The following is a 20,703-nucleotide window of genomic DNA, read 5'->3' on the forward strand; positions in this document are numbered from 1 at the left end:
ATCATTTGTCCATTACCATAAGAGAGAGAACCCCAAGAGTTATCCAGGAAATCTACCCTCCCTAAAAATGTTTCTGTTAAAGAAAAGGGTGCAGAAGTGAGTGGAGCATTGTGGGAAAACAGGTGAGGAGAACTCTAAAGGAAATAAAGTAAATTAAGAAGGAAATGGGGCTCTGTACAGAATGGGAAGAAGAAAAGTCTGCTAGACTAGAGGGATTTCAGCTCTGTAAGGTATTAATTCATCCCCTCATTAAAATGTAAGCTCTCTACAAAAAGGGATCTTTTCATTCATTGTATCTTTGTCCCTAGGGCCTAGCTCGGTGCCTGGCACAGAGTAAGCACTTAATAAATGTTTGTGGATTGAGTCCTACAAAATAAGAGCCCTCAAAAATAAAAAATAAAAAACTAGTCAACATATTAAGAATCTAAGTTTATCAAATCTATAGGGAGAAACACTGTCCTGGGCCAACCAAGTAGAATACCCACTTGGTATGGCCTTCTCCATGTAGCTGAAGGAATCCAATAGTTAATAAAGAGCTAATTCACTACGGAGCAATGTGACAAGTGACAACCTGCCTCCAATAAAATAAGTATAAGGAAGCAACTAGGGGATACATGGGTAAAGCACTGGACTGGGAATCAGGAAGACCTGAGTTCAAATCTAACCTCAGATACTTACTAGCTGTATGACCCTTAACTACTATCTCAAGTTTCCCCATCTCTAAAATGGGAATAATGATAGCACTTACCTCTCCCAGGGTGGTTGTGAGGTTCATCAAATGGGATCATATTTGTAAAGCACTTTACAAAACTTAAAGTACTCCATAAATGCTAGCTATCTACCACAGTTCAGCTAACTTCTAGGAGAACTGTCATCAGGCTAATATGGCAAGTGCTTTAGATGAGCTCCTGAGGACCAAAACCTTGTGCTTTAAAATACAGTCTAAAAACTGTATTTCGCTATATTTGGCTTCCTGTGGAACCTAGTATTTTGTACGCCTTTATATACAAATTCTAAGAACTTCAAAGACTTCATCAAACTGCCAAAGGGGTCCAGGACCCCCCAAAAGGTTCAGAATACCTGCATTAGATGGAAACAGGCTTTCTTTTCCATGGACATGGGGTTTACCAAGAGAGCCAAACTTCTTAGACAAAAACCAGTGCCCGGCAGTTTGTTGTTCTTAGCCATGTCTGGCTCTTCATGACCCCGTGGACCATACAGTCTATGGGGTTTTCTTGGAAAAGATACTGGAGTGGTTTGCCATTTCCTTTTCCAGTTTTATGCAGGCAGGGTTTAAGTGACTTTCCCAGGGTCACACAGCTAGTAAAGTGTCTAAGGTCCTATCTGATCTTTAATCTTTCTGCCTTCAGACCCAGTGCTCTACCCACTGTGCCACCTCGCTGCTCCCCTGTGGTTATCTAATGACAAATACCTATGGCACAGCTCTGTTGTACTTACACACAGCCCGGACCTTAACAGTCAGTGCTACTGAGGACAAGAAATGAACACCACTTTTAAGCTGCTAACTCATCTCTGAGGGCTCTTTTCTTGAAGGATGCACATAAATGTTAGCCCTGACTCACATGGAATAAATTAATTGTTTTTTCCAACATATAACCCACCATTCATTGCTTGGGGTAGGAGGTTGGGGGAAGAACAGATACATATTTTCCCAAGACAGGGCCCAGCTGAATGAAAAATCGGTGCTATAAGAAAATATTAAAGTAATAAAAGTTGTTTAGTTTAGAAAAGGGAAGGCTGGCAGCCTTCGAAGTGACTTGATTATTATCTCTGAGTACATTAAGCTTTCACAGGGAAGATTTTGGAGAATTGTTATCAATGTCAATGGAAGGCCAAATAAGAGGAAACAGCTACAATTTTAGTAAGATATAAGGAAGAATTTTTTGACTGGCAGGTTGACACAATATTGGCATGAATAGAACAGGGTATGCAACACCTTTCCCTGAATTAAATGACTGAATAAGGAAAGGAGAGAGAACAAGTAAAAAAGTAAATTTGTTATTAACAGTGAAATTTATTTTCAAATTCTTTTCCAACTAAAAAAACCCCCGCCACTTCTTCTGTATTTATGTTACATTATACTCTGTGTTCTTGGATATATTTTGCTTATGGGAAATATCAAAATGTCAACCATTGTTTCTATTAAAGGTCTTTAATGATATTGCATTTTAGACCTGTAATGAAACATGGTGCTCACTGCAGTTTGTAATGCATATCATTAAATACGTTAATAACATGTATTTCACTAAAAGGTCATCTTATTATGGCTGGAGTTTGACTTTTTTTAATCACTTCGTTTAAAGCTGTAGAGCTAATTTTGAAAAAAACACAGTAAGATGTACCTGTTACGGAAATGTCATCCCTCTGTCTTCCAGGTCTCCTACCCACTTAGGTTACATATGCTAGGGCTTCCTCCAGTAACTTTTCTTCTATCCCAAAAGAAAATAAACCATTCGTTTGTAACTTTGTGGTATCCATAAATAAATACAAAATTCTCACACCAATGCAAAACTAAATTTTTGAAAAAGTTAGAGACTTGCAGATCTATATATAGAAAGGGCTTTTATGGGGGTGGGGGGCCTTTCCAAAAGTAAAATTTGTTCATTATTTCCCTATTAAGCCAAGGTCTGACATATCAGAAAGGTTCCTTCAAATTATTTTATAAAATATTTTTTTTGGCCCATGGCTATGACTTCAGAATCACAGTCGAAGCTATAGGAAGCAGCTTCAGGTAAGATAGAGATAATCAGGTATTATACCACTTGTAATCTCAGAGAACTGCCCAAGAAACGGAAATATATAGTGACATCCAAGGTCACACAGCCAGTAGGTATCAGAGATAGAACTTGAATCCATATCACCCCAATTCTATCCATTCCCTATGCAAAGCTATCTTTCTCAGAAGTTATTATGACCAACAAATCTTCCCTTTTACTTCCCACAGAATCCAGCTTTCTAAGATACACTCAAGAGCAGAAGCTGGAAAATCAAGACAAGAATAGAACCAGAGGAGCACAGGCAAGGTAGAGTGTCAGGGAGATGGGAGACAACTTGGCCTTTACTTCTGGTTCTTCCATTTACTATAAAGGTCTGATGTTGGGCAAGTCATTTAACTTCTCTGAGCCTCAGTTTTCTCATTTGTAAAATGAAAGTGTTAGACTATGATCTAAAAAAAAAAAAATCTATCTAAATACCTGGATGATGAATGTGGCCTTGGGAGATCTATTCTCAACCTGAGTGCTAGAGGTGCACGAGATCTATGGTTATACTTAGACAAGGAGATCTATTCCTAACCCTAAAATGTTGCACACAACAAGCACTCAATAAATGCTTGCTGAATCAAACTGCTCCTTAAAATCCATTCCAATACTAAATCCAATCCTAAAGCTAAAGTGAATATAGACTTAGTTAATGAGTACATAAAACTATTCATAAAAAAAGATAAAACCATCAAAAAATTCCACATGCTTAAATAAAACGATTTGATTATGAAATTTCATGACATCAAATTTAAAACAATTGAAAATGAAATAATGGATGACTTTTATATAACAGTTTACAAAGTGTTATACATACAACAAAACTGAGCCTCATAGAAGGCTTAATCATTAGTGTAAAATTGCATAACTACTGAGTGGTAAAACCTAGATGTGAACCTAGGTCTCCAGACTCCAAATCCATCGTTTTTTGGTCTCCCAAACTTGATTTTTATTTCTTCAGCCAGTCAAGAAACATCTACTAATAGCCAGCATTTACACAGCACTTTAAGATTTGCAAAGTGCTTTACAAATATGGTATTCTATCCTCACAATAAACCCTGGGAGGTAGATATCTCAGTGAAGAGACATATGAGATCCTGGGAAGGTAGAAACAAGGCTTAAAAACAGATTGGATGTATAGGATAAATTCCAGTGAAAAGCTGAGGACAACTCTTCAATTATAAGACTGAGTGAGAACAGTGATGTCCTCACAAGTATCAGAAAAGTTGGGAAGAATGCAAAGTATGAGGTAAAAAAAACCCCATGAACTCTATTTTGGACATGTTGAGTCTGAGAGGTCCAAAAGGAAGTCGGTGATATAGGAGTAGAGCTCATTATTCAAAAATACTAGAAAAAAATGCCAGAGAGGAAAAGGCTAATTTTCTTTGCTAAATATCCGACTGTCTAAGTCACATCCCACAAAATCTGCCAAACAGCTCTACCAATTGATGCTGAAAATGTTTAAATATTTGGTATACCACAGAGGAAATACTGTATTTTACTCTGCATTGGCCATTTTCCCTAGAGGATAAAAATATGGTAGCATTTTAAAAAAATAACGTCATGCCTAGAAATCTCTGATATGTTTGAAGACCCATTAAGCCTTACCCCATAAAAACCAACATGTTCTAACTATATAAGCTAATGAAACATATGAGTAATTTAAAAATGGGAAAGTCTCTGAAAGCATAAAGCTTTCAGACCTCCCAAAGGAACATAAAGGGTGGCAAACATTCCCAAACTAATGTCTTTATATTTTATCCCATATCCACAAATGGCATCCAATAGGGAAAAGGGCAAGTTGGGAAAAGTGATCTGTAGCAAAACTTCAAGAATCCAGTATCCATAAGTCTGAAAAAATGATGAACCCAAGAAAAATTCTGATAAGACAGCACCACTAAGAACCAAGCATAAAATAATTTGCACCTGTAGTTACAAAGCACAACCTCACTTTAATGGTCAAGTATCAGTATCTTAAAGTTTACAAGATGATGATGTGCCCCAAAGTAAGGACACAATATATAAGTAAAATGTCACATTCCAGTTGACACAAAGCAAATACAAATGAAGAAATAATTAAATGAAGCCAAATAAGTTTGAATGTTATTCAAAGGTCAAAGGGCATTTATAGTTGAGTTAAGATCATGATTTTAAAGAGGATAAGAAAGCAACCTGGAAGAAAGTCATTTCTGCTTTTGAGTCAATAATTTTTCAGAAAAGCTGGCCTAGTGACCCCATCCAGGTAGTCAGTCTGATTGATGGCTACACATTTCACACTTTATTCTTTTAAGAAGCTTAAGTTGATATAAGGAACTTTTTTCAACAACAAAATAAGGTTCAGGGCTTGTACTAGGGTCAGTACAAATTGAGCCCAGTGTGTTCCTTATTATTATACATACATAATGACTAACCTGAACACATCCAGAAAAGGACTAACAGGTTCAGAAGAATGTAAGCTCCCTGAGAGCAAGGACTCTCTTAATTTTTGCCTGATACAGTGTTATAAGTATTTAAAAGATGACGCCTCAACTATCCAGAAACTCCAACTCTCTGGAACTTTTCATCCCCTTCCACTATGACAGGTAAGTGAAATGTTGTTCTTCAAAGACCTACAATGAAGCATTATCACATAACAAAAATTATTTTGGGCAAGTCACTACATCTCTCTAGCTGTTTCCAATCTGCAAAATGAAAGGGCTGGAACAGATGATTCCTAGAGTCTCTTCCAGCTCTGATATTATATGTCTTTAGGATTAGATCATAGGATTACAGGATCACAGCTGGAAGAGACCTTAGAAGTGATCTAGGCCATTTGGAGGCTGCAATATAAAATGACCTGAGAATAGCAATGAACCACAAGTTAGGTGTGTTAACAACATTATAAAATAGCCAAGATGAGAATGCTACCCAGGAGCTAAAATATAATTCACCTACAATATAAGACACTGGTCAGGTCATTATGTAAATATCCATTTTAAGACAGCTATGAAAAAATTAGAGGGTATAGGGAAAACAAAAATGAACAAAAAAACAGAAAACAGGAGAGAGTTCTTTAATCTACAATAGTGTTTTCCCACTGTTACCCAGGACCTCAAGGCATCTCTGGCATTTTGGGGAAAGTTTCATTAAATATTTCAACTGTATATTCCTCCAAGCCCTACTCCAAAAACACAACAAGAGTCAGGGTACAAGACAGAATGAAAAATTCCAGAAAGGCTCCCAATCTTCAAAACATTTGAAAACCACTAGTAAAATGGTTTTCTATTTTCACATAGGAAACAGACTTCAATTACAGTAAGAGATAAAACATATAGAACCTATGAAGTAATTCCTGATTTTTTTTTAAGTGAGGCAATTGGGGTTAAGTGACTTCCCCGGGGTCACATAGCTAGTAAGTGTTAAGTGTCTGAGGCCGGATTTGAACTCAGGTACTCCTGACTCCAGGGTGTGTTCGCCACCTAGCTGCCCTAGTAATTCCTGAGTATTTTCCAAGAAGGTGGTTAACAGAATTTCCCTCCCTCAAAATCTTTAGAAATGATGTTGTAGGGGGCAGCTAGGTGTCGAAGTGGATAAAGCACCAGCCCTGGATTCAGGAGGATCTGAGTTCAAGTCCAGCCTCAGACACTTGAAGCTTACTAGCTGTGTGACCCTGGGCAAGTCACTTAACACTCATCGTCCCACCAAAAAAAAAAAGTTTTTAAAAAACGAAATGTTGTAAAACCTTTTGATTCAATGTCCTAAATTATTAAAAATTATTAACCTGGGGCGGCTAGGTGGCGCAGTGGATAAAGCACCGGCCCTGGATTCAGTAGTTCTTGAGTTCGAATTGGGCCTCAGACACTTGACACTTACTGGCTGTGTGACCCTGGGCAAGTCACTTAACCCCCATTGCCCCACAAAAACAAACAAACAAAAAAAACCCCTAAAAATTCTTAACCTGTGCTAGTCTATGGCTGGTTCAAGAATGTGAAGAGAACAAAACCATGATCTACCCAAGCCCCAAGGTAGATGTTCATTGTCTTGCCCCAAGATAGGAGAGCAAGCAGTTTACTTGAAAGGTGAAATGAAGTAATGTAATTTCTTTACAAAGTTGTAAAGCCTAGTAATTGGGGCTGTAGCCCTCTAACTACTGGCCTCTAGAGAAGAATAAACCTTTCTTTGGGGAGCCCTAGACCTAGATGGCAAGTAAATTTACGCTTGCTGAGATAATCACATCATCTCTGAAACTTTTTCTGGGAGCCCAGGATTTTACAATTCCATGGCTTGGAAATCTGACGATAACAAATAGGAGACATTTGCCTTTAGTGATTCAACTGTGATTCTGCCTCAAAGTAGGTAACCAACTGGCTTAGATGACTTCCTGAGGTCCCAAATGACACCCTCCTTTCCCGCCCCCCACCCCACTCCCTCTCCCAGTGCCCTCCCTCTGTTCTTATCTGCAACTCTTAGAATTCCTTACTTCAAGACTTAGCTCCATCATCACCTTCTCCAGGCAGCCTTGCCTGGCTCCCTCGGTTTATGCCAGCCCCTCCCAGGTGACCTTGTATATCTACTCCATATGTAACAGTGCATTGTGGGACTACAGAAAGAGTACTCAGCTCAGGGTCACAGGACCTGAGTGTGAACACTCCTAGCTCTACTCCTTACTGCCTGTGTGACCTTAGGCAAATTCCACCCCCCCACACACACACACCCCTACCTCAGTTCCCTCTCTTGTCAAATGAGGTTGGACTAGAAAACTTCTAAAGAAACTTGATTTGTTATTCCTGACATTAGAACTTGACCTCCTGGAGGAGGCCTACTTCACTTTTGTCTTTATATCCCAGTCAATTAGTACAGTGCAGACATAGCTTTAAAAAATGCTTGCTCATTGACCAAAGTCAATGGGCCCTACGGTCACCAGAGGATCTGGTGCTTGTAACCTGTATTCACAACTCAGCCACTATGCCCTACCCTGAGCCCTCTGTACTGGAGATCAGATATGCACAGTAGAAATCTATCTCAGCCAGTCTTCCAGTAGTACTGGAAATCTTCATCTGCTTTTATACCTTCCCTTCAAACTATTTACCTACAGAAAAGACTGAGAACTGCTATCTTGTGGTGTGCTTTGCTCCTTAAACCAAGGGAAGCGCTCTAACTAAATGAAGCAAGCCATCTAGTGAGTTACTCTTATTCTTCTAAACTTATAGTCCAGAACTCTTGGTACTCTTCTTTTTCTGGGAGCAAATGATATGTCCATTCCATAAGCATTTCAGTACATAAGAGGCCTTACTGTTTTTCAGGGCACTGGCAAACTCTGATCCACCCTTGTCCTTGAAAATAGGAAAAACATCGGGCTGGGGAAGCTGGTTGGTCGTCAGCAGAGCTTTCTGCAGCTTGATCCTTCCTTCCAAGAGTTGGTCCCATAGTGCTGAGAATCAGGAAAACAGAAAGCCATCACTTAGTTATAATGTCTTTTTCTAGAAGAGTGACAATTCCAGGCCCCTGCCTGCAAAGTCCCATCATAGTTATTTGCCAAGTTAGTGGTTTCCCAAATTAGGGAACAAACCGTAGTTTTAGAAACAAATGTTCATTATACAGGAGTGACAACTCATTCATCTGTGATTCCAAAACCCAAAGGGAGAAGAAAAAGATTTTCTTTAAGTCTGAAGCTGAAGTCTAGTTGCCTCAGGTATTAGGACAGAGCCAACTGCGCTACTCAATATGGAGATGACTGACTTAACATAAAAGGAATGGGGCCGTAGGCCTCCAGATAAGTGGGGCATGTCACAGAGTAATTGGAAGGGCACAGGAGGGGGAGAGCAAACAAAAGAAAGTAGATCAAATGTGGAGACTTTGAGAAATTGGCAGTCAGCAAAACCTAGGCACCAACCTATTTGGTTCTTCACAGCTTTCCCTTTTTCCACTTCCTCTGACACTTTGCCTCCCGAGAAGGTCCTCACTGCTTCATCATCATCTCTGCCTTCAGGCACAGCCACCTGGCCTTCCTCAGCAGCCTCCTCTTCCATGCTGTTTTCGTCGTTGTCGTTGTCGTTGTCGTTGTCATCATCATCTTCTTCTTCCTCCTCCTCCTCCTCCTCCTCCTCCTCGCTGCCAACATCATCCATTCCCTCAGTGAATTTTTCCAAGTCACTGATGCTCTGGAAACTAAAGCTTGAAGACTGAGTGTCCCTCTTCTCTCTCTTGCCTTTGTCTTTCCAACTGCTCCCCCCATCATGGCTGGATTCCAGCTCCTCAGCAGACTCCTCTAGCCCTGTGCTCTCTGACTCTTCATCAGATGCTTCTCTGTCTAATGAGGAGGAAGGAAAGAAGGAAGATAAAATGAATATTATGTGAAGAAAAAGATCAACCACCAACCTCACAAACTTACTCCAAGTCATGGCTTAAAGATAATCATCTTTTTTCCTTTCTTTCACCTTCTAAGGAACAGGTATTGACAAAACACTTAAACTCAAGGTGCAAAATGCCATTAAAGCCTGGAACCAACCTGGTCTTTGTATCTTAGGAATGGCTTTTCTCCCTCCCGGTCAGAACAAAGGTAGGTAATAATTACATGTGACTAACAGTCGGAGCATGAATATAATTCCCCTCTGGACATAGCTGTACATTCATTCCATGAGTATTTATTGTGTGTCCACTAAATAAGAAGTACTGTAGGAGATACAAAGAAGAATAAAATATAGTCCCTGCCCTTGAGGAACTTACAATCTGGTAGGGAAAATCAGAAAATACAAAAATACCTAAAATACAAAGCAAGGCATCCTGTGGGAGACACAAGAGGTACAATATGCCAACCAACTCAAATCACAATCATCATCACCAGCAGCAACTTGACCATCATCTCCCTTCATATTCCTGAGAGACCACCCGGACTCCGAACTCCAGAGCCTTGGAATAGCAGTGTCTTCCCAACTACCAGAACTGATTCTGGATTTGCCCTACAGGCACAATTGATGGGAGAAATCCCCCAGGAGGAAGGGCTCACCTTCCTCATCATCTCCATAACCCCCTTCTGACTGTCACCATGGATCCTGCTGCCAGTCCACCCCTCAGTCATCCTTTGTGAAGGTAACTCTTATGGAGAAGGGACCAGCTATTGCCACCAAATGCAATTCACAGGGCAGGCAAACCTGCTCTGACTCAAAAGCTGAAATCTTCCTTTTGTGGTGTCTTCCTCATCAGAAGGGGAGCTCCTTGAGAGCAGAGACTGTGTGACTTTCCTATTTGTAGCCGCAGGACTTAGCATAGTGCTTTGGGTATGGTAAGCATTAGATCTACTTTTTATTAATTCATTCATTCATGAGAGATATACAAAGCACCTGGTGCACTTAGTGGAAAAAAGGTGAATGAGTTGGGGGAATATCTAGGAAGAGTTCATGGAAAATAAAGTATGTCTGCTAAGCCTTCCCTTCAGGTAAGATTAAAACAGACTGGAGCTGGGGGAGCAAAGCACCTTCTCATCTTCATCATCCTGCTCCTCTACCTACCTTGAGCTACTACAGAGCTGTCCATTTAAAATGGGAAAAGCATGAACAAAAAGTAAGGAGGTAAAAAGGGGAAAGTCACATCCACGGGATGATAAATGGTAGAGTATGGCTGGAACACGGGCATGCAGAAGAGAAGAGCAGAACATAGCTTGTACGGCTGCACCAGGCCCAGAGCATGAAGAGCACTGAATGCAAATCTAGCTAAAGTAACTTAGACTTAATTAAGATGCTCTGAACCATTAAAGCTCCCAACTGAGAATGATATAATCAAAGCTAGACTTTAGGAAAACTGATACTGCCTTGGCAGAGAGGATGGACTGAAGTGGGGAAGAAATTAAAGATGTGATGGTCCTGAGGGGCAGTAATCATTCATTTATTCAGTCTCTCATACATTCAATAAATACTTTTAATGCCTCCTATGTGCAAGGCATTGTATCATGTACAGTGGGAGAAAGAAAAATGGTGTCATAAGCCTCCAAAATTACAATATAATCTATCTAAGTCTTCTCTTGGCATTCCCTTTGCTGAGGAAAACCCTGGCATTTCAAAAATCAAAGTTCAATAACGGATGGTAAGTTGATATTTAACAATTGCCAACATTTTGCATTAGGTATAAAAAAGTGAATTTTTACTGGAAGAGAACATAAAAATGGTCTTTCTCTAAATGACACTGACCTTCCTTGACCTACTCTTGAAAAAGCACTGTTTCTCTTTAAACTCCTAAGAGTGAAATCTCTCTGAGCCCTGTGTCTGAATATCCCTCACCCACAGTTTTTTCTTCATACCATTCAGAGATTGGCCAGTTGCTAACCTCCCTCTTCTTGAGGGCAGGGACTATCTTTTACCTTTTTGTATCTCCAGCACTTAGCACAGTGAAAGGCACACAGTAAGTGCTTAATAAATGTTTATTGATTAATTGGAGCAGGTAGTAATTAACTCCTCCCCAACTAAGTACAAGATCCCCTCAAGAGCCAGACAGTCTGTCACCAGGCCTTGATTCCAAGTCTTTCTAGTATAGCATGAGTTTGGGCCTTAATGGCATAGCCTTTGAGAACCCCCACATCACAATGAGACAACAAAGGAAAACCTGAAGGAATGAATGGTGGTCTTGGATGTGCATCTGTAGATTCAGTGGATCAGGGGAGATACCTCCACTAAAGAAATTCCTCTTCCAAACTTCCCTATTTCTGTAAAAGGCAACACCATCTTCTAGGCTCCCCAAGTGGAAATTTTGGCATTAATCCCCAACACCTTGCTCTCCCTCACCAAATGTCAAATCTAGTTCTTCCTGACATAATGGCCACCTTAATTCCAGCACTCATCACCTAGATTACTGCAAAAGCCTCTTTTTAATTGCTTTCCTTGCCTCAAGTCTCTCCCCAATGAGATTCATCCTCCACACCTGTGGGGTTAAACTCAAACAGAAAGGGATCCCTGCAGGCTGCAGTGACAAAAACCCCAAACATTAACTACCTATATTGTGGGGTATTTTTATTGATTTTTGCTAAAACATTTCCCAATTACAATTCAATCTGGTTGCTTGGAAGAGTGTGACACCCCTGCTCCCCATTGTTGTCAAAGAGGCTTCAGTGAAGTACCATCCAGTCGCTCCCCTAACTCATTCAATTCCAGTGGCTCCCTATTGCCTTTAGGATAAAGCATAAACTCTTCAATTCAGCTTTTAAAGCCCTCCATCACTTGGTCCCCAACCTATCTTTCCAGATTCCTGTCACATGATTTGCTGTGCTCTAGTCAAGCTAGCCACCGTATTGTTCCTCACACAGAACTCATCTCAAAGCTTTTGCACTGGCTGTGCCCCATACCTAGAACTCACTCCCACCTCACCTCTGCCTCAGTTTTCCTTTCTTCCTTCAAGAAGCAGCTCAATCGTTTATCTGTCAGATTTAGGACCAAAGAAGATATAGAAAGCAATACAAAATGTAAAACAGATAATTTTGATTATATAAAGTTAAAAAGCTTTCGCACGAACAAAACTTATGTAACCAAGATTATAAGGAAAGCAGAAAACTGGGAAAGAATTTTTGAAACAAGTATTTCTGATAAAGGTCTCATTTTCAAATATACAGAGAACTGAGTCAAATGAGTCAAAACTTGTATAAAAATACTAGTCATTCTCCAACTAATAAATGGTCAAAGGATATAGACAGGCAGTTTTCAGACAAAGAAATCAAAGCTATCTATAGTGATATGAAAAAAATGCTACCTCACATATATCAGTGGCAAATATAACAAAAAAGGAAAATATTGGATGTTGGAAGGGATGTGGGAAAACTGGGAAGCTAATCCACTGTTGGAGAACTTGTGAAAAGAACCAAACATTGTGGAGAGTAATTTGGAACTATGCTCAAAGAGCTATGGAACTGTGCATAGCCCTGGTTTTTTTGGTTTGGTTTGGTTTTTTATTTTACTTTATTTTTTTAGTGGCGCAATTGGGGTTAAGTGACTCCCCCAGGGTCACACAGCTAGTAAGTGTTAAGTGTCTGAGGCTGGATTTGAACTCAGGTACTCCTGACTCCAGGGCTGGTGCTCTATCCACTGCGCCACCTAGCTGCCCCAGCCCTGTTTTTTTAATCATAAAAGTGTTTGGGGTTTTTTTTTCCAGTTACATGTAAAGATAGTTTTCAACATTTGTTTTCATATTTTTCTCCCTCCCTCCCTTCCCCCCTCTCCAAGACAGCAAGCAATCTGATATAGGTTTTATATGTACAATCATATTAAACATATTTCTGCATTAGTCATGTTGTGAAAGAAGAATCAGAACAAAAAGGAAAAACCTCAAAAAAGAAAAAAAAGTAGAAACAGTATGATTTAATCTGCATTCAGAGTTCATAGTTCTTTTTCTGGATGTGGAGGGTATTTTCCATCATGAGTCCTTTGGAATTGTCTTGGATCACTGATTGTATTGCTGAGAAGAGCTAAGTCTATCACAGTTGATCATCACACAATGTTGCTGTTACTGTATACAATGTTCTCCTGGTTCTGCTTACTTCACTCAGAATCAATCCACTTAAGTCTGTCCAGGTTTTTCTGAAATCTGCCTGCTCATCATTTCTCATAGCACAATAGTATTCCATTACACACATATACTACAACTTGTTCAGCCATTCCCCAATTGATGGGCATTCCCTTGATTTCCAATTCTTTGCCACCACAAAAAGAGCAGCTATACATATTTTTGTACATGTGGGTCCTTTTCCCTTTTTTATGATCTCTTTGGGATATAGACCTAGTATTACTGGTATTACTAGGTCAAAGGGTATGCACAGCTCCATAGCCCTTTGGGCATAGTTCCAAATTGCTCTCCAGAATGGTTGAATCTGGGGCAGTTAGGTGGCACAGTGGATAGAGCACCAGCCCTGGAGTCAGGAGTACCTGAGTTCAAATCAGGACTCAGACACTTAACACTTACTAGCTGTGTGACCCTGGGTAAGTCACTTAACCCCAATTGCCTCACTAAAAAACAAAACAAAACAGAATAGTTGGATCAGTTCACAACTCCATACCCTTTGATCCAGCAATAAATACCACTGCTAGGTTTATATCCTAAAGACATCCTCAAAAAGAGAAAAGGAACTATCTGTACAAAAATATTTATAGCAATTCTTTTTGTAGTGGCTAAGAATTGGAAATCAAAGGAAGGTCCATCAATTGGGGAATGGCTACACAAGCTGTGGTAAATGATTGAGATGGAATATTACTCTGCTTTAAGAAATGACAAACAGTATGATTTCAGAAATTCTTTGTGCAGACAGCAATGTTGTGTCTGTAAACGACTTAACTAATCTCAATAATATGATCCAAGACCATCCCAAAGAACTAATGATAAAGCATACTATCCACCTCCAAAGAAAGAACTGATACTGAATGAACAGACTGAAGCATGCTATTTTTCACTTCCTATCATTTTTTCTTTTATTCAAGTTTTCTTATACAAAATAACTAATATGGTAATGTTTTACATAATTGCATGTGTATAACCTATATCTGATTGCTTACTGCTTTAGGGAGGGGAGGAAGGAAAGCAGGGATAGAATTTGGAACTCAAAACTTTAAATAAAAATGCTTATTATTATTTTTAAAAAAAGAAGGGGCAGCTAGATGGCACAGTGGATAGAGCACCGGCCCTGGAGTCAGGAGTACCTGAGTTCAAATCCAGCCTCAGACACTTAATACTTAACTAGCTGTGTGACCCTGGGCAAGTCACTTAACCCCAATTGCCTCACTAAAAAAAAAAAAAAGTAGCAGCAGCTCAGGCACCATGTTCTGCATGAGACCTTGCACTTCATTACTTTGTATTTATTGGTACTTTATTCTATATACATTTATTCTGTACGTAATTACATGTGTCTTTGTTGTCTTCATTAGAATGGAAGTCACTTGAGCATAGGGAATGTTTCACAGGAAGTGTATTACAAATGCCAAGCACAGTGCCTGGCAGAGTAGGCAATTAATAAGTACTTGCTGATCAACTGGCAGGTGCAACACACCGTCCAAGTCTATAGGAAATAGGATGGTTGGGTTTTATTGCCTAGACTGAAAAACTGCCCAGAACACAAAGCACACAGTAGGGACCCAACTATTTAATTGATTTACATGTGAACAAGCGATAAGCCAGGACTACTACCCTACCTTGGATGGTCCTTAGTTTACTCTCAGTGCATTGGGGCACATTATGCAGATCAAAATCGCACAGGAAATCAGTAGTCCCCTTTTGGGAATGGAATAGGACACACACAGAGCACTGACCCAGGCATCAAGAGTAGAGTTTCTACTCCAGGCTCTGCCACTAACTTGCTCCATGATCTCAGGTAAGTCAGTGTTTGTCTCCAGGCATTCTATAGAAAAGGAAAGCACTGCACTAGATGATTTCTAAAGTCCCTTTCAGCTCTAAAATTCTGTAGCAAGGTGTGTGTATATGTGTGTGTGTGTATGTATATATATATGTGTATATATATGTATGTATATATTTTTAAAGTACTATGGAATCTCCTGTCATAGATAAGGAAACCACCTTTTCTCATCTCTTGTATATCTTATTACTGATCCTCAGGTCAGTTTACAACTGAAGAATAAGAAATAGGATCAATAGTTGATTCTAGAGCTAAAATAAGGGAAAATTCCATCATGATATCCTTGACATTGTATTTCTTTGTCAGGGAATGAGTTCACAATAGGACAGTCCGATATTTTGGCCTACCTAACTGAAAACACTTCAAATGGGAACATCCTATGATTACCATCTTCAACTTCTTCTACCTGACTTGCTACTCCTCTGGAAAACTCAATGTTTTAAGAACATTATTTTACTTATTCTCATCATCCCCTTTTGGGGAAAAAAAAAAGCATGGATTACTTTCATTTTTACCAATGATAATACTGAATGAGCTGGTATAAAACAATAGTAGAAGGGGCTGCTAGGTGGCGCAGTGGATAGAGCACCAGCCCTGGATTCAGGAAGACCTGAGTTCAAATCTGGCCTCAGACACTTAACAATTACTAGCTGTGTGACCCTGGGCAAGTCACTTAACCCCAATTGCCTCACCAAAACAAACAAACAAAAAAAGAAAATAAAAAATGGTGGAGCCAGCAAACAATCTAAGCAGTCAATATCCCAAGTAACGACCATATTTATCAGAACATAATGCTTCTCCAACATGCCATCTACATTTCCTCATCTCTACACAACTTTAGGTCAGTCTGAACAAGGAGAAAGAGCATCACAATTCTTCTCTAGAATCCCGAGTTTCCTTAGCTACAAAATAAGAGTTGGACTGGACAGTCCCTTCCATTTCTAAAATCATACAATGTCTTCTAAGATCCCAGGGAACCACAGTACTGAGCTCTCCCATAACACTGAAATTAATTCTTAACTAGTCTTAGTGCTCCAATCCATCCTACACACCAAAGCTATGATAACCTTTACTAATGCATATCTCTCATATGTAGCTGCAACAACCTATTTTTCCAGCCATCTCACAATGTTTCTCTTTACATGTTATGATGTAACCAAGCTTATTTAATATTTCCAAAACATATACAGTATTTTCCCATCTCTGGACACTTGCTCACACTGTTCCCTCTACCTAGGATGCCCTCTTACCACTTCTATCCAATGAAATGCTACTAATCAGTCTTGGCAAAGCCCAAATCAAGTTCAAATGCCACTGCCCTCCCTCAGACAGAATTTCTCTTTCCTTCCTTTGAACTCATACAGCATTTTGCTCATAACCTTCATATAATTGTTTGCCAACATATCTTATCTTCCAGGCTAGACTGCGGTTTACTTGATGGCTGGGTCCACATTTCTCATTTGAATTTATATCTTCCCTTAGTGCCTTATATATGGTGGCCAATGTATGTTGTTGTCTGTTGGATTGGCAACACTCAAAGAAACAGGAGATTGAGAGAAAAAGAATAAGATATTTATGTATATGTAATCTCACCAGAGGCTTCTGATAGAGGTTGTTCCCACAGGTCTTCCTTCAAAGCTTTTCGAGAAGTAGTCTTGCCTGAATATCGTTTGTCTGTATCTAAGAAGGAGGCAAAGGCCCTTTTCCTAATGCTTCCCACATGAGGGAGGTCACTGTCTTCATCTTCACCCTCATCAAATCTGTCAATAACTCGGGCAGCAGTGGCTGGAAAAAAAAAAAGGGTGGGGTGGGGAAGAAGAGCCATTTAAAATGTCCACTGTCAATAGGACAGCTATAACACTTCCACACATATTCTCTTACCCCAACTCCACCAACTCCAAGATGTCACCCAATACCCGACTACTCCAAAGTGGAGCCAAACAGCACATCGGACATTTCAACAAAATGCACAGCCCTGATTCATTTTCTTAGGACTCACCTGTCTTTACAACCAAATAAGCTGGAGGAGGGGAGGAAAGAAAAGAGACCTAAACGACAAACCAGGCTCTTTATATACACGCTCTGACAAATTCAGAAAATCATAAGTTTACAGATTTAAAGTTGGAAAGTTTCTCAGAGGCCATCTGGCCTAACCCCTTCACTTCACATGTGGGGAAACTGAGGTTCAGAAAACCTAAATGACTTGTCCAAGGTCTCACAAGCTATGAATGACAGAGGAAAGATTTGTACTCAGGTCCTCTTAACTCCACAGCTTGTGCCTGCTCTTATTTTCAATGTTCCCTTCCTCATTAGAACCTAAGGAACTGTATGCCTTTTTTTTTTTCTTTTGGTATCGCCAGCGTCTAGAACAGAGTCTGGCATATAGCAGTACCTTAACAAATGCTTGTAGGCTGCCTGGTTTGCCGAAGGTCACACGGCCACCTAGCATTTTAGAAGCGCCTACTATGTGCCAGGCATTGGATAAATGCTAGGAATATAAATAAAGGCAAAAAAGACTGTTTGCTCTCCGTGAGTTCACTGTCTGCAGCACAGCCGGGATTCGAACTCACTTCCTGTGACTCCAACCCAAGCACTGAAGCTGCTGCCGTAGGACGCCCAGTGCCGCAGGAGAACCTCCTGTCCAGGCCCCCAGGGAGCGCAGTTGAGGGGTACACCGGACGCCGAGGACCCCAGCCAGAAGCTGGGCCACGGGCCACCGGCAGCCCTCGCCCCTCGCCCCTCCCCCAGGCACGCGGCGCTGGAGGGGATTGGAGGGGGAGGGTTGGAGTGCGCCCACTCTGCACGTGGTCTCCGGCCCCACAGAACCTCCGCACTCACCCTCCTCGGGATCCGCTTCGGGGTCCGCCTCGCTTGGCCGCGGGTTCAGCAGCTGCTCCAGCTGCCGCGCCAGGGGCTGCGGCGTTGCCATAATCTCGGACCCCAAGCCGGCTCGGTCCTCGAGCGTTCCGCCGCCGCCTCCCCTGCAGCTGCTACTCGAACAACCGTCGTCCCGACTCACGCTCCCAGATCCTGATTCCAACACCGGCAACTTCCGGGAGGCGCGCGAGGCCTGGGGGGCGGGGCCAGGAGTTGCGTCAAGGCTGACGGAAGGAGGAGCGGGGAGAAAAGGCGAGAGCGGAATTCAAGGGAGACAGCGTGTGCGCTTGCGTGCGGGAATACGTACTGTGTACGTGTGTGCGTGCGCGCGTAAGGAATAGGTTAAGCGTTGGAGGCATTCGCGTAGTCGTGCATACTCTTGGTAGGCTGGGAGGGGGATGTACCTTCGGGTCTTTCTGTCAGATCCAGGGGTTCCAAGGAGTCCCATCGCGGGTACCGCAGGGTTAAGGATGCCCCTAATGAATGGAGCGTCTGGCCAGCCTTGGAAGAGCCCGAACTAGGCACCGTCCTCCAGGCTCAGTGTGCGCAAGCGTCTCCTGGCGCCTTTATTAATTGCTGGGATTAGTAGTGTTAGTGCCAATGCCAACCCTAACCCCCGATTACCCCCACCTTCCCAGCCATCTAAACATCCTTTTATCTGAATGGGGAAGGATGCCTAGGGACCAGGCCCTACTGTAACTCTCCAGTCATCTTACTACGTTTACTTAACCTACCCCCTTCTTTTCCAGTCTTCTGACACATCACACTCCTCCTTGTACTCTGCTATCTAGTGTCACTGGGCTCTTCGTCGTTCCTCAAGTAAGAAACTCCACCTCCCCACCAGGACATTTTCACGCCTGAAATGCTTGACATTTTCTTTGGCTTCAAACCCCAGCTAAAATCCCACTTTCTATAGGAAGTCTTTCCTGATTCCCTCTTAATTCTAGTGCCTTTCCCTCTGTTGATTGCTTCCCATTTGTTCTATCTGTAGCTCATTTGTTTGCATGTTGTCACCTCCATTAGATTGTGAGCTCCTTGGGAACTGGGACTAATTTTTGCCTTTAAGGTGCCTGATACATAACAGGCACTTACAAATGATTATTTTAGCACACTGAATTTATCAAGGCACAGAGTGCATTCCAAATTTTCCCATCCAAGAATGAAGTCAACTACAACCTTAAGACATCCTGAAACAAAAGTGTAGGGGCACTTCCCACGTATAACTAAACATACATAAGAATAATTAACATTTACATAGCACCTCAACCTTTGCAAAGCACTATACCTGCAATATCTCATGTGAACCTGTGAGGGTAAGGGCTATTATTACCCCCATTTTACAGATGAGGAAATTGAGGCTGACAGCAGTTAAGTGACCTGCTCAAAGTTACAGGTAGTAAGTATCTGAGGCACAATTCAAATCTAGGCCTTCCTGACTCCAAAGTCCAGCATTCTATCCATTGCATTACCTTTTTGTGTATGTGTTCACACCCCTACATACACAAAGACACAATTCAGAGTGCACACATGAAGATAAACAAGTACACACCAAACAACGGCACATCAACTCACCCTAGGAAAGACAAATATGAGCCTGCATTAAGGACAAGAGCTAAGTCAGACACACCTTTAAGTTCCCCTTTTCTTTGATCCCCTAAGGGCTCCTTAGTCAAATCAACAAGAATTTGTTAAGCACTGTGTGCCGGGCACTGGGCTAAGTTATTGAAATAAAAATACAAGCAGAAAGATAGTCCATCCCCTCAAGGAGCTTAGTTTACGTTAATAGGGGAAGACAACTCATAAAGGGGAGCTGAGAATGTATGTGTGAGAGAAATGCTACTACCCTGCTTGTGGGCATAATAAATGTCCAGAGTCAAGAGTGTAGTCTGGATAAACATGGCTGGCCCGGACATCCTCAAAATGGAGGCTCTGGGAGAAAATGGTCAATCACAGAGAAAGGCCAAAGGGGTGGAGGGTACTTCCAATGTGTGAAGACCAGAGGTGGTAGAGTGAACTTCCAAGGTGAAGAATTTTTTTACAGTAGAGCAGAGAAAATCCAGAGAGCAAGATGTACAGCCTTAGTTTCCTATGACTATGGGACAGTCTTTGGAAGTAAATCCTTGGATCAGACACAAAGACACAAAATCCTTAAAACAAAGAAGACTTGGGGGAGCTAGGTGTCAAAGGGAGCAGCTAGGTGGCCCAGTGGATAGAACACCAGCCCTGGATTCAGGAGGACCTGAGTTCAAATCTAGCCTCAGACACTTGACACATACTAGCTGTGTGACCCTGGGTAAGTCACTTAACCGCAATCGTCTCACCGAAAACAAAACAAAACAAAACAAAACAAGACTTTTTAAGAAAGAAGAGGGGCAGCTAGGTGGTACAGTGGATAAAGCACCAGCCCTAGATTCAGGAGGACCTGAGTTCAAATCCAACTCAGATACTTGACACTTAACTAGCTGTGTGAAAAAAGGCAACATAAAAAGTGGAAGAAATACTGGAACCAGTGGACCTGGGAACAAATCCTACCTCCAGATTTACTACCTATGTAATTTAATTTCTCTGGGCCTCAGTTTCCTCCTCTGTAAAATTAAGAAGGTTGGACCATATGATCTCTAAGTTCCCTTCCAGCTCTACATTTCTGATCCTGTGATCAGATCCTAAGCCTGAGTCTAATCATACTTT

General features: G+C 41.2%; 1 protein-coding gene across 1 annotated transcript in view; it reads right to left on the bottom strand.

The window, feature by feature from the left end:
- The window catches only part of AATF (apoptosis antagonizing transcription factor), a 120,569-nt gene extending 102,356 nt beyond the window's left edge, over positions 1-18,213 (bottom strand). Inside the window, exons 1-4 of the mRNA XM_044002797.1 lie at positions 17,977-18,213; positions 16,732-16,923; positions 8,653-9,069; positions 8,053-8,190 (exon numbers count right to left, since the gene is read on the bottom strand). Of these exons, the coding sequence (XP_043858732.1) occupies positions 8,053-8,190; positions 8,653-9,069; positions 16,732-16,923; positions 17,977-18,067 (838 nt within the window). The 5' untranslated portion in view covers positions 18,068-18,213. The remainder of the gene's footprint in view (positions 1-8,052; positions 8,191-8,652; positions 9,070-16,731; positions 16,924-17,976) is intronic.
- Between the last annotated feature and the right edge of the window lie 2,490 nt (positions 18,214-20,703).

This window comes from Dromiciops gliroides, chromosome 4 (genome assembly GCF_019393635.1).
Source record: "Dromiciops gliroides isolate mDroGli1 chromosome 4, mDroGli1.pri, whole genome shotgun sequence".
Lineage (NCBI taxonomy): Eukaryota > Metazoa > Chordata > Mammalia > Microbiotheria > Microbiotheriidae > Dromiciops > Dromiciops gliroides.